Consider the following 12,283-nt stretch of genomic DNA (forward strand, 5'->3'; position numbering starts at 1 on the left):
ACAAGGCACATGCTTTAACCATAGGTTCACAGATTAAGCTAACATTGGAAATAGCCTATAACAGGCAGATTGGATGTACTAAATAAAACAACAGACATGCTTAAATCAAGATAAAATCAAACCGATATGAAGCCATTTCGGAAATTCCGAATTGAAACTACATCCCGCGAACCAAGAAGCTCAGATTTGTTCCAGTAAACATGCTCGAGTTGAAGAGTAATAGAGACACGAAAGCAATCATAAATAACTATATACTCTGATTCATACATTTAGCATAAGAAAATGATGAAGGACACTAACTGTTGATGCAGATTCAAGAGAGCAGAACTAAAACCGAAGCAGAACTTCGAAACCAATCACAAATATATCATGAAAAAAGGAAGCTAATAAGACAAGAACAACAGCAAGCCAGAACCAGCCTCCCCACATCCATATACACACAACCATTCAGGCTACATTTATATTGATAACTAGAAATAAACAAATGACTAAATAACAAGCAAAATAGACACGAGAGAGTGAGATTAAAAGGAAGGGGAAACTATATACCTTTCCCGAAGCAGCGAACTTGAACTCGAGCTACTGGAGACGATTCCACCACAACTAACGGATCCCAATAAAGAAGCTTCGATGAGAGCGTCAGAAAAGAAAACCAAAACTCAGAGCTTCCCCCAAGTCTATTACTGTGTGTGTTCCCGTTGTTTTTCTTAGAAGTAAAATCCAAAGAACAAAATTTTAAAAAAAACCAACACCCCCCCTCTTCCAAGAAGAGGAAAGAAAGCTTATATATGAGAGAGCTAGGGATGAATTTTCGGGGGGAGAGGCGGGTGAATTTTCCGAAAAGCTTGGGGTAGAATCGGAATTCCCCTCCACCCCAAATTCAAAATTCTTGCCTCCAAAGTCGAGACCAAACTGTTATTGGTAGACATTTCACCCAAATCCCACAAAATCCGGAGGAGGGAAGCAACGCGGATGGCTCAGATCGATCCAAACGTCCTTGTGTTCGACGTGGCGTCATCCCGTGCGAGCAAAGGACAACAAACGTTGCTGCCAGGACGAAAGCACATGTGCTTTTCACTGCTGGAACAGTGCTTTTTGCTGCTGTATGTTCACGCTACTGGGCTGCTGGCTCGTTTCTGATCATTTTCTATGTGAAGAAGAAGGGAGAAACGTACAGGGGCAGATGGGTATTGTTGTGTGCGTATGTATTGTATGTTGGTGGGCCTTTTGGAATTGGGTTTAAATAAAGAATGGGCTGATGATGTTATATTGACGTTGGGGCTGGGAATGGGTATTTGGTATTGGAAAAATATAATGGATCATGGGAGTTGGCAAAATGGCCTGATTTGGTCTTGAAGAAGGAAAGCTCTATTGGATTAAAAAGTAGCCAAATTGAATAAACTAGTGAATTCGACTAAAAATTAAATAAGACGAATTAATATAATTAACTAACGAGCTTCTTAATCTTAACGAGATAAAATAATTAATTTAAAATTATAACCATAATTTAAACTAAACTAATTTAACAAAATACTTACTAAAATTAAAATCTTTTTGAGACGATTCTTGAAATGTTTATAAAATATGCTAATTATATACAAAATTATATAAAATATATATATTACTCATAAATTATAAAAATGATAAGATTAATTAAAAGTAACTTAAAAAAATAGTTTGAACTCTATAAAAAACTAACTATTTCAAATCATTTGGGATTTAAGAAGCTCAATGATTAATTTATATTGTGGAGGTCCAAAATTGGGTGTCAACATTCATTAACAGCCTTAGCATTGATTACGACGGCTTTTGCCTCCGTGCTCATATAATTATCCCACCAGCCTTTAAGTTGGCCAGTAAAACCTGCAATTATTATCTTGCAAATAGTTCTATCGGTGTTATTAACACTCTTGCAAATAGTAGCATACATAAGCATTCTATGAACAAGTATAGGCAATTGCCTATCAGTCAAACCGTTGAGATTTCATTCATGAATCTCACTTCCACTATAAGAAGTGTTCGTTTGTTTCCAATCACGTTCCTCTATCAAAACATCTTGGGGGTTGGTCTGGGATAATAATAAGTTTGCATACTAGGTTGATGAGCATATTTAGTATTACCACTATTCTTCTTGGGATAACCACGAAGTTTATTAATTTCTAAATCAACTTGATTTTTAAAAATCAAAAAGTGGTTTTCATTTCATCTGCAAAATCTTCAGATAAACTAATGGGTTTTGCCCTAAATTGTGAAAACTTTTTATCAAGAAGATTTTCAAGATCAAAGAGTGGTTTAAAGACAAAATCTTGAATCTTAGGAGGTCTCTGGATAGGTACATCAGGTTGTTTTGACGAAGAAGCATGTTCAGAAGGTTTTAAATCATTTTTAATCTGACCAATTAAAATTATCAGATCATCCAATTTATTATCGAGAGAACTAATATGTTCTCCTAAAACTTTCACATAAAGACCTAAATAGTTATTTTGAGAAATGAGATTATTAATCTCGTTAATACTTATTGTAGCCACATCATTTTCAATGAATTTTTGGAAAGCAGTGAAAGTAATCCCTGTATTATTAGGAAGTATAAAAGGTGCCTAAGGCGGATAAATAGCCTTAATAATATTACCTGATTCATCTTTATAAGATCGTTCAAGGATTTTGATGAATAAAGGTAAATAAGTGGTTATAAACCAAGGTACGAAGAACATAATATGATTTTGCAAAGCACAAGTTTCATAAAATTCATGTGAAATATTATGCAGATCTTTAGTGTTGTAAGTGTCCAAAAACCAAGTTTTAAACTGGCTCCATTTATCACTTGCAAATTCGTTTTGAATGTACTTTCTTGTCAGTGAACCTGGACTAAAATCGATTTGGTGTACATTCATCATTAAGTATCATTAAGATTGAAATCCATTTTGGATGCAGAAGGAATATCCTTATCAGAAATATTAGATGATTTATCATTTGTTTGAATAATATTTAATCGAGAATTAATTTTAATTTTAATTTTATTTTTATCAGCAGATATAACCGAAGATAATGTATGTAAAGAAGCAGCACGATTTCGAGCTGGACCATAACTAGGGTCAATCGGCGAGATGTGTTGATGGCAAGTAATCTTCTATCAGAAGAGAAAGAATGTCTATTATAAGGAACACTTTTTTCATCAAACTGAATACAAATCTTTCCATCAGCATTTTGAGTAATATGAGAATATTCAGAATTAGTGACAGCAGTAGCTAAAAATGTCTCAGGTAACCCTTTAAGAGTTAGGGGTTTAAAAGCAATTTGAACCATGCCAATATGCAAGAACTTGTATTGATTTTTATAAACATCAATAAACGGTTTTTATGTTGCTCAGGCACCTTTTATACAAAATCATTCATATTCATATTCATATATATATATATATAGTGAAAAAATACATTTAAACTCGCTATATATGCACCCACAAAAGCTTTAATCGACCCCAAGTCCGTGTGAATTTTGAAAATAAATAAATATTTAAATTCGCTACGCACCTGCAAAAACTCTAACCCACCTCGCTCTACCAAGACTCATATCAACTATACATGCAAACGATAAGTAGGAATAGCCATTAAATGTTGAGCTCTAGATACAACTAAACTAAATTTCTCAGTCATGTCTAAATCATTCGGCATCATATCATTTGGTAGCTTCCAGTCAAAACAATGAACCAATTGTGCTATTACTAGGCGAACAACTGTGAGCCCTAATTGTAATCCAGGACATCTTCTTCTCCCAGAGCTAAATGGTAAAAGTTGAAAATCATGTCCACGAAGATCAATATCACTACCAACAAATCTTTCTGGCATGAACTTCTCAGGTTCGGGCCAAACTTCTGAATCTCTTCCGATTGCCCAAGTATTTACTAGAATTCTTGAACCTCTAGGTATATTAAAGCCATCAATTATGCAATCTTCCATTGATTCACGAGGGATGAGTAGTGGTGCAATAGGGTGAAGCCTAAAGCCTTCTTTGATTATCATGTTTAAGTACTCTAATTTTCCCAAGTCTGATTCTTCCACCATTCTATTCATTCCAACTACTTGTTCCAACTCCTTTTGTAATTTCTTCATTATATTTGGGTGCCTTAGAAGTTCAGAGAAAATCCAATCAATTGATGTTGCTGAGGTGTCTATAGAAGCTATTAACAAGTCCTGCAAAGTGGTGGAGTAAATTTTTTTTTAAAAGGGGTTCAAAATATGAATAAGTAAACATATGAAAAAATTGGGAGAATGTTTATCATCTATTATATATACATAAAATATAATTTTAACCATGTATAAACAATGTAATTATTTTCTGCCGAAGGAGGTTCAAATGAACACTCTCGACCTTACCTGGTTCCTCCCCTATCAACAATATTCACATGGTTAAATATACACCGTCAAGAAAGATCCTTTTTTTTATATATTAATTAGTAGGTCAATAATTTATATGTCTCCTTAATATAGGAGATTTATAATCTTTTAAATAAAATAGGTCATTATCTGTTAACATATAAAATAATTATAATGGTGTAAATTTTTTTTACACCAATTAAACTCTTTTATTTAAATAAAGAATAATTAAAGCTAATAATCAAAAACACACTTGAGAGACTATTGAACCCAAGCCTCAAATAGGACTAGTGGACTCAATATCTTTTATTTTTTTATATTTTCTTTTAGATTTTACCAATTCTCTTCTAAGACTCAAATTAGATATTTTCACTATCAAGTCACCTAAGCATAGCAATCCTAAATAGATGTGAGAGTAAATTACCTGCTATAATAAGTAAAAATATTCTGCTAGTATACCTGCTATAATAAATAAAAGTGTTCTGCTAGTAAAAATCTTCTAACTCTATTGGTATTATGATAAATAAAATGATTATAAACTATAACATAGTAAAATTACCAATAAAATAGCTTTGACATGACGACGATCGAATTCGAATTCAGCTTCACCAGATTGCATGATATTCATCATAGTATCAACAATATCCTTAGTTTGTTTCTCCTCTTTGGAATTTTGAACATGTTCATCAATAACTCTCTCCAAAAATTCATCAAATACCTTAGCCAATTTCTTCATACGAGGAATTAATCCCTGCAAATCAAACTTATCTAGAAAAGGAAAAAACTCACCAATATTTGGTGTACCTGCTATAATCAAAGCCTCTTGAATCACATCTTTAAAACCCCTTTCATCAAATTCATCATCCATGTATTCTTTCCCAAATATCATTAAACATGACATATTAGCACTTAATAAAGCAAGATTAGCACTAATATCAACTTCAACATGACTAGAAGCTGCCCGATTGATAAAAGTCACAAAATTTGTAACTTGTTGTTTTCTCATATCTTGAAATGAATTGATCTTGAGTGGACTAAGCAATTCTAACGTGCATAATTTTCGCATATTTCTCCAATAAGGTCCATATTTTCCAAATGTCAAATTTCTCTGATTATACGCGACGATTTGCATAGCTCTATTATTTGGTCTACTAGCAAAAACAAGATCATGTTTTTTCAAGAATTGTTCAGCAACATGAGGAGATGAAGCAACAATTATAGGAATAACACCAAATTTCATGCTCATTATTGGACCATATTTTTTGGCTATTTTATGAAGATCTTGGTGGATATTTTTGCCAATCATATGGAGATTTCCTATAATTGGAAGCCCTTTTGGACCAGGAGGGAGTTTTTGCTTCTTTTTTATGAATTTGTAGTGTAATTCTTGAAAAATATATAGTATTGCAAGTAGTGCAAGAACTTGTAAGAATATTGAAGCCATGAGATATAGAAATTATCAATTGTGTGTTTTTGCTTCCTAACTTGCAAATATTTATAAAGAGGCTGGGTCCTTGCGTTGTAATATCAATCATATTGATGAGACTATGAGTAGGGATAGCAATAGAGCAGGCCGAGACAAGACGAAAATAAGAAATTATGCTATGTGGGACAGGGTGGGGTGGAGAGAAGATTTGTAGGTTAATGCGGATTTACCCCGCCCGGCCCCATTTGCCATCTCTAACTATGAGAAAAAAAAAGATATTATATTTGACGTTTGGACAATAGTCTTATTTGAAGCTAACAAAAACAGAAAAAAAAAATGTATTTAAAGTGGGAATTCAAAATGAGTATTTGGATTTTAGAATTTTGTTTGGGACATAGAACTTCATTTGAAAATTTAAAATTTAGTTAATAAAGGTAATTATTATTCCATTTAAGATATTCCTTAAACAACTTTGGTTGAAGGATTAAAAAAAAAATACTGTTAGGAACGTTGTTTGGTTATTGTTCATAAAGCAAAAACTAGTATATTAATACTATATTTGATAGTCTATAAGAAAAAAAATGTGTCGGCAAAATCTAATCCTTATACTATATGTGGTTCAAAGTTCACAAAGGGATATCTCACATAAGGCTATCTTCTTTTACGGGTCCAACAAGTTTGAATTTATGTGACATATATAGATATAATTTGTGGTTAATTATTATTTTTATAAATATTTTAAATATTTAAGTTGTTAATTTACATAATATATGTAACTCATTTTGTCTCAATTTATGTGTTGCATATGAATTTCGAGAGTCAATCAATTTGTTTATATATTTTAGATATTTTAAATTGATAATTACATAATTTTTCTATAATTTTCAAAAAATATATATTATGTTTTTTATCCCAATTTATGCATTACAGACAAAATTTTGAGAATCAATTATTAATTACTATGATTTGTAATATGTTTAAGATAATATTTACGTGACATATGTTAATCCTTTATTTCAATTTATGTGGATAAATGAAATCTCGAAAGCCAATCAAATTTAAATATTTTAAGTTATTAATATTATCATTATTATAATTTATAGTATTTTTTAATGAAATTTTAAATATATAATAAATTAAAAAATAAAACAAATAAATAAAAATGGAAAATTTCCAAAAAACAATTAGCACATAATAGACATCCTAAAAAGGAGATGATGACCCACACAAAGTCAATAATTTCAGCTTGGCTGAAAAGCATCAGATGATGGGTTTAATATCTGTTTAAATAAATACATTTATAAAATACTGAGGTACAATCTTGTTAAAATATAAAAATTATATAAAATATAAAAAATATCCTGATCAGAAGTAGACACGTTAATCATGAGTTGGTTGCTTGTAGCCTCTTATCTATAGTAGGCTTTAATGATGTGTACATAATATGAGCATAGCGCCCTCACCTAGTATTGTTTAAAATGGTAGAGAAATGATAAGTAACTAAAGTTGTTTTGAGATACTCTCTTAATTTGTATGACATATTTTTTTTAGCCAGTGAAAAATATTTTTTTAATATTTAGTAATAATTAAATTTAAAATTTTCATTTTATCCCTATGAGACGATTGATAGTCACAATTTTTTTTAAGGATTATTTCAAATCACAAATTTTAAAAATTCTTCTTTTTCTATCTTACTAATTGGAACGGAAGCAATAAGATTCAAGATTATTCATAACATTTAGTATAAGGAAAAGATTAATAAAGTTGAGATAAATTTTTTTCTTTCCTTTACACAACACACATATGAATTTTTTTTAATGTAGGTAATTGAGAAAGAAAATAATATTTCAATTGCCAAGAAATTTCAAACGAAAGGTATACTTTTGAGGAAAGCAACTCTACATTTTGTCAATAAGGTTAAGATAAACAATTTTTAAGGAACTCAATAGATAATTAGAATAATAGTTACAAACAAAAGTTATGATAGAGTGGTAAGTATTCTTTTATCCTTAATAAGAGATTTCAGATTTGAGTTTCCCCGGATTCGGAATCATCTTTGTTAAGGAGCGCACGAATACGGATTTAATCGGACTGGTACCAAACACCAAACATTATGTATTATAATATTAAAATAAAGGTTGAATTCTTCAACTTATAATCCTTTCCTCTATTTTCTCTTTCATCTACCCGACCCCTAATTTTGATTTTTTCAAAGAAAAACTACTCCCTCCGTCCCTATTTACTTGTCCATAATTCCTTTTTTGGTTGTCCCTATTTAGTTGTCCATTTTGACAAATCAAGAAAGGACAACAAATTTTTTCCTATTATACCCTTATTTACACTTCTTGAAAATTGTAAAAGTGTATGTTGTTTCCCTCCAATTTATTTCACTTGAATTCAAATAAGTGGTTGTAATTTTGAAGTGAAAAGTTGTCATAAGGGTAAAATTGTAACTTCACTGTGCTAATCATTGTTGCCTTAATCTGTGTGCCATTTCTAAAGTGGACAACTAAAAAGGGACGGAGGGAGTATAATCTAGAGAGGGGAGCATGGGTTCACGTGAACCCACAGAACCCCCTCTAGATACGCCTCTGTTTATGGTCTTAAATATTTCATGTGAAAAGTTGGAATAATAAATTTAAAAAAGCAAAACAGATTAAGAAGAAAAGTATTACAAACAAATTTAAATGAAGGGAGTATTCATAGTATAAATTAAACCCAATAAAATTAATATTTTCTATCTGATGTCTAAGATCTAACCAGAACATAAATAATATAAATATTTAGGTCAAATTTTGTCACCAATAAAAATTGTGATGAATTGATAAATTTTTTTTTTTCTTAATCATAAGTCTCGGTTCAAACCTTTCTATATACAAAATCACGACTTTTATTAGTAAAATCCGAATTTAGTCAAATACCGAACATCAAGGGAAAAAAAAAAGGTTTACAATAATTTTGCTTTGCAGCTTCTTCTATTATACTTCGACTAACATATACTCTCTTTTTTTTCCGACTAACATATACTTACTACATGAATAAAACTAACATATTGTAGGGGGCAACTGATCGCATCTACTATCTACTTCTACTACTAATATATAAGTGTGGATAATCATAAAAGTGATAGTCAACATGCCTGCATGACAGCTATTGCTATATTTTCAATTTATTTTTTGCCCTTGGTATTCTATTAACTTTACTTGTTTTTGTAAATAAAGTCATCCGTGAATGGATCATTTGCTAGAGTGTACGTATTAGTTAGAAGAAATAATGCATGCAGTAATTTTGTGTATAAATAGTACTTTGTTTGGTACACTTTTTCAATCTATATACACTATACAAAAATATACAAAAATAATTCTGTGTATATATCTTTCATCCCCTTGAGGAGCTTAACTCTTATACCATGGTTTTATTTTGGACCACATTTTCAATAGTCGTAGTAGCTCTTCTCTCTCTCCTTCATGAGCTATGGAGAAACAACAAAAGAAAAAAACTTCCACCAAGTCCCAAAGAGATCCCAATTTTGGGACATCTTCATCATTTGTTAGGCAAAAACCCTCATCAAGATTTGAACAATTTAGCCAAAAAATATGGTCCAATTATGTACTTAAAATTAGGATTTGTTGACAACATAATTGCTTCTTCTCCTCATGTAGCTGAGCAATTTCTCAAGACATATGATCAAAATTTTGCAAGTAGACCACCTCATGAAGCTTCAAAATACATTTCATATGACCAAAATAACTTGACTTTTGGTACATATGGTCCTTATTGGCGAAATATGCGAAAATTATGCACATTAGAGCTACTTAGCACTCTAAAAATCAATTCATTTCAATCCATGAGGAGGGAAGAGTTGAATCTTTTGATTGAAACTCTCAAGAAAAAATCTCATGAAAAAATTGTAGTTGATTTGAGTGAGATTGTAACACGTTTATCGGTCGATATAAGTTGTAGGATGATTTTTGGGAAAAAATATAAAGAGGAGGAATTTGGTGGCAAGGGATTTAAGAGTGTTGTTAATGAAGGGTTACAATTAGCAGCAGCTCCTAATCTTGGAGATTTTTTCCCCTTTCTAGGTAAATTGGATCTTCAAGGATTAACAAGAAGAATGAAGGCAGTTAGTTAGCAAGGTGTTTGATAATTTTTTAGAGAAAATTATTGATGAACATGAAGAGATTGATAAAAAAGGACAACATCAAAACAACAAGGATTTTGTTGATACTATGTTGAACATCATGAAATCTGGAGAAACTGAGTTTCAGTTTGATCGTGGTCATGTTAAAGCTATTTTATTGGTAAGTTTTTGTCTATCGTCTATGCATGTTTAAGTTATATACATCGTCATTTGTTAAGATCGCACCTTTTAAACATTTGTAATAGGGCTTTAAATGTGTCATTTTTCGTTGACTTGGTAAGTTGCATGAATTTTACACCAAATAAGGGCGTCAAAGGGCTAAAATAATTATTTTTTTTGTGTTTCGATAGATAGAGGGGGAGAGGGAATATCTCGAACGTAGAAATACTACGATCAATATATTTGACGTCGCATTATACATTAATAAAGTCACAGATTAAGATAGAAGATTAGTTAGATTGTTAATATTGTCTCACTTTATTTCTCTGTTCTATTAACCATACTATTAGTTATAGTATTACATACCCTTGTAGTTTCTTATCCTTTAAGTTTGATTATTTTCTGTTTCATTTTTTCGTTATTTTTTTATATTGCTTTGGACTATCTTTTTCTCTTGAACAGAAGGTCTATTGAAAACAGTTTTTCTACCTAGATAAAAATAAAGTCTATATATATTTTATCCTCTTCAGACCCTATTCTATGAGATTACATTAGATATTAGATATTTTATTGTCGATGACTTTCATCCACAAGAGTCATTTTCCCACTTGTGATCTGAAAATTCTGGTAACCAATAAAACTTCTTTATGAAAGATATTTTTGACTTATGACATAAACCCTCTTAATTTTTTTGTCCACTTAATAATTCCAACTACCCCACCCCTTCTTCTTTTTTTTCTTCATGTTATTTTAAACGGGAAAGTGTCATATACCTTTATATTATTAGAAATAGTATAAATATATCTCTCGTTATATTTTCGGTTCAAATATATCCTTTTTGTTATATTTTTGGTTCAAATATACTCTTCTCATTATATTTTGATATAACAAAGGATATATTTAAACTATTTGTGTTAACAGGATATGCTAATAGCTTCAATGGATACTTCAGCATCAGCAATTGATTGGATACTCTCAGAACTCCTAAGGCAACCAAACATAGTGAAAAAACTTCAAAAAGAATCTGAAGAAAAAATTGGAATGAAAAGAATGGTGGAGGAGTTAGATTTAGAAAAAATGGAATACTTAAATATGGTCATAAAAGAATCATTAAGGCTTCATCCTGTGGCACCATTACTAATCCCTCATCAATCTATTGAAGATTGCACTATTGATGGATATTTTATTCCAAAAAAATCAAGAATATTAGTGAACACCTATGCTATAGGGCATGATCCAAAGGTGTGGCCTAATAATCCAGATGAGTTTATTCCAGAAAGGTTTATGGGGAGTAGTATAGATCTTCGTGGACATGATTTTGAGCTTCTCCCATTTGGATCCGGTAGAAGAAGTTGTCCTGGTTTACAACTAGGACTCATCATGATACGTTTGATCGTGGCACAATTGGTTCATTGCTTTGATTGGGAACTTCCACATGGTATGTTACCAAATGATTTGGACATGGGTGAGGAATTTGGTCTTGTTACTAGTAGAGCCAAACATCTAATGGCTATTCCTACTTATAGGTTGTCATGTAATTGAATACTCGATTCTTTATCATCAGAATAAGTTCTTCCTTGTAAGAAAGGACAAAAGATAAGTAAAAAGTCTAAACTCTCTTAAGATGTGGTCTTTTCCTGAATATTGAATTGAATATGATATATAAAACGTTTGTAAAAAAAATATATATGACCACTCACATTTCTTTCAAATATTTGATATGAATCTAACAAATCAATTTTGTCAAACCACAAAAAAGTAATAAATATTAATAACACCATTTATTATTCCTGGTCCCGGCGGGGCTCGAACCCGCGACCTTCGGCTCATAAGACCAACGCTCTAACCAACTGAGCTACGGGACCTTATGGTGCTTGATATTCGTTTAATATAACACATTACTCATAGAAAGTTCAACAAAGGCTATTACCTGCTCTCGCTCAATGTTTACATCAAGCCTATAGATAGTCTTTGAATTACACGGAATATGTTGTTGTTTGTTTAATTAGAAAGTACAAGATTGAGAGGTATAACTGAACTACAAAGTTTGTTGATTGCTCTATAAAATGGAGCCTTTGACATACTAGACAAGATTTGTGGAGGCGTGCAACAAGGGAGTGATCCGTGCAACAACCACTCTGTATCGCTATTTATGTAAGTTGTTAGGAATTTTGATCTCGAATC

The 12,283-nt window shown here is 31.3% G+C and overlaps 1 protein-coding gene, 1 non-coding gene and 1 pseudogene across 3 annotated transcripts; 1 reads left to right on the top strand and 2 right to left on the bottom strand.

Annotated features, from left to right (window-relative positions):
* Window positions 1-3,480: 3,480 nt before the first annotated feature.
* LOC102579200 (cytochrome P450 CYP736A12-like) lies at window positions 3,481-5,938 on the bottom strand. The gene is made up of 2 exons (XM_006346654.2): window positions 4,930-5,938; window positions 3,481-4,187 (listed from the first exon to the last, which is right to left on the bottom strand). Exons 1-2 carry the CDS (start codon window positions 5,812-5,814, stop codon window positions 3,573-3,575), a joined length of 1,500 nt encoding a protein of 499 aa, XP_006346716.1. The 5' UTR covers window positions 5,815-5,938; the 3' UTR covers window positions 3,481-3,572.
* A 3,184-nt stretch (window positions 5,939-9,122) lies between these two features.
* On the top strand, window positions 9,123-11,693 carry LOC102579523 (cytochrome P450 CYP736A12-like; annotated as a pseudogene). Its single transcript, XR_367286.2, has 2 exons — window positions 9,123-10,100; window positions 11,021-11,693. The product of XR_367286.2 is annotated as a cytochrome P450 CYP736A12-like (transcript).
* Window positions 11,694-11,890: 197 nt separating this feature from the next.
* Window positions 11,891-11,964, bottom strand: TRNAI-UAU (transfer RNA isoleucine (anticodon UAU)). Its single transcript has one exon. It is a non-coding gene; the product is annotated as a tRNA-Ile (tRNA).
* Between the last annotated feature and the right edge of the window lie 319 nt (window positions 11,965-12,283).

Source organism: Solanum tuberosum, unplaced genomic scaffold, assembly GCF_000226075.1.
Source record: "Solanum tuberosum cultivar DM 1-3 516 R44 unplaced genomic scaffold, SolTub_3.0 scf00086, whole genome shotgun sequence".
NCBI lineage: Eukaryota > Viridiplantae > Streptophyta > Magnoliopsida > Solanales > Solanaceae > Solanum > Solanum tuberosum.

Coding starts and splice junctions, on each gene's coding strand:
- LOC102579200 (XM_006346654.2), bottom strand. CDS start 5,814: ATGGCTTCAATATTCTTACAAGTTCTTGCACTACTTGCAATACTATAT. Junction 4,188..4,929: donor ATGTCAAAGCTATTTTATTG/GTAATTTTACTA, acceptor ACCACTTTGCAG/GACTTGTTAATAGCTTCTAT.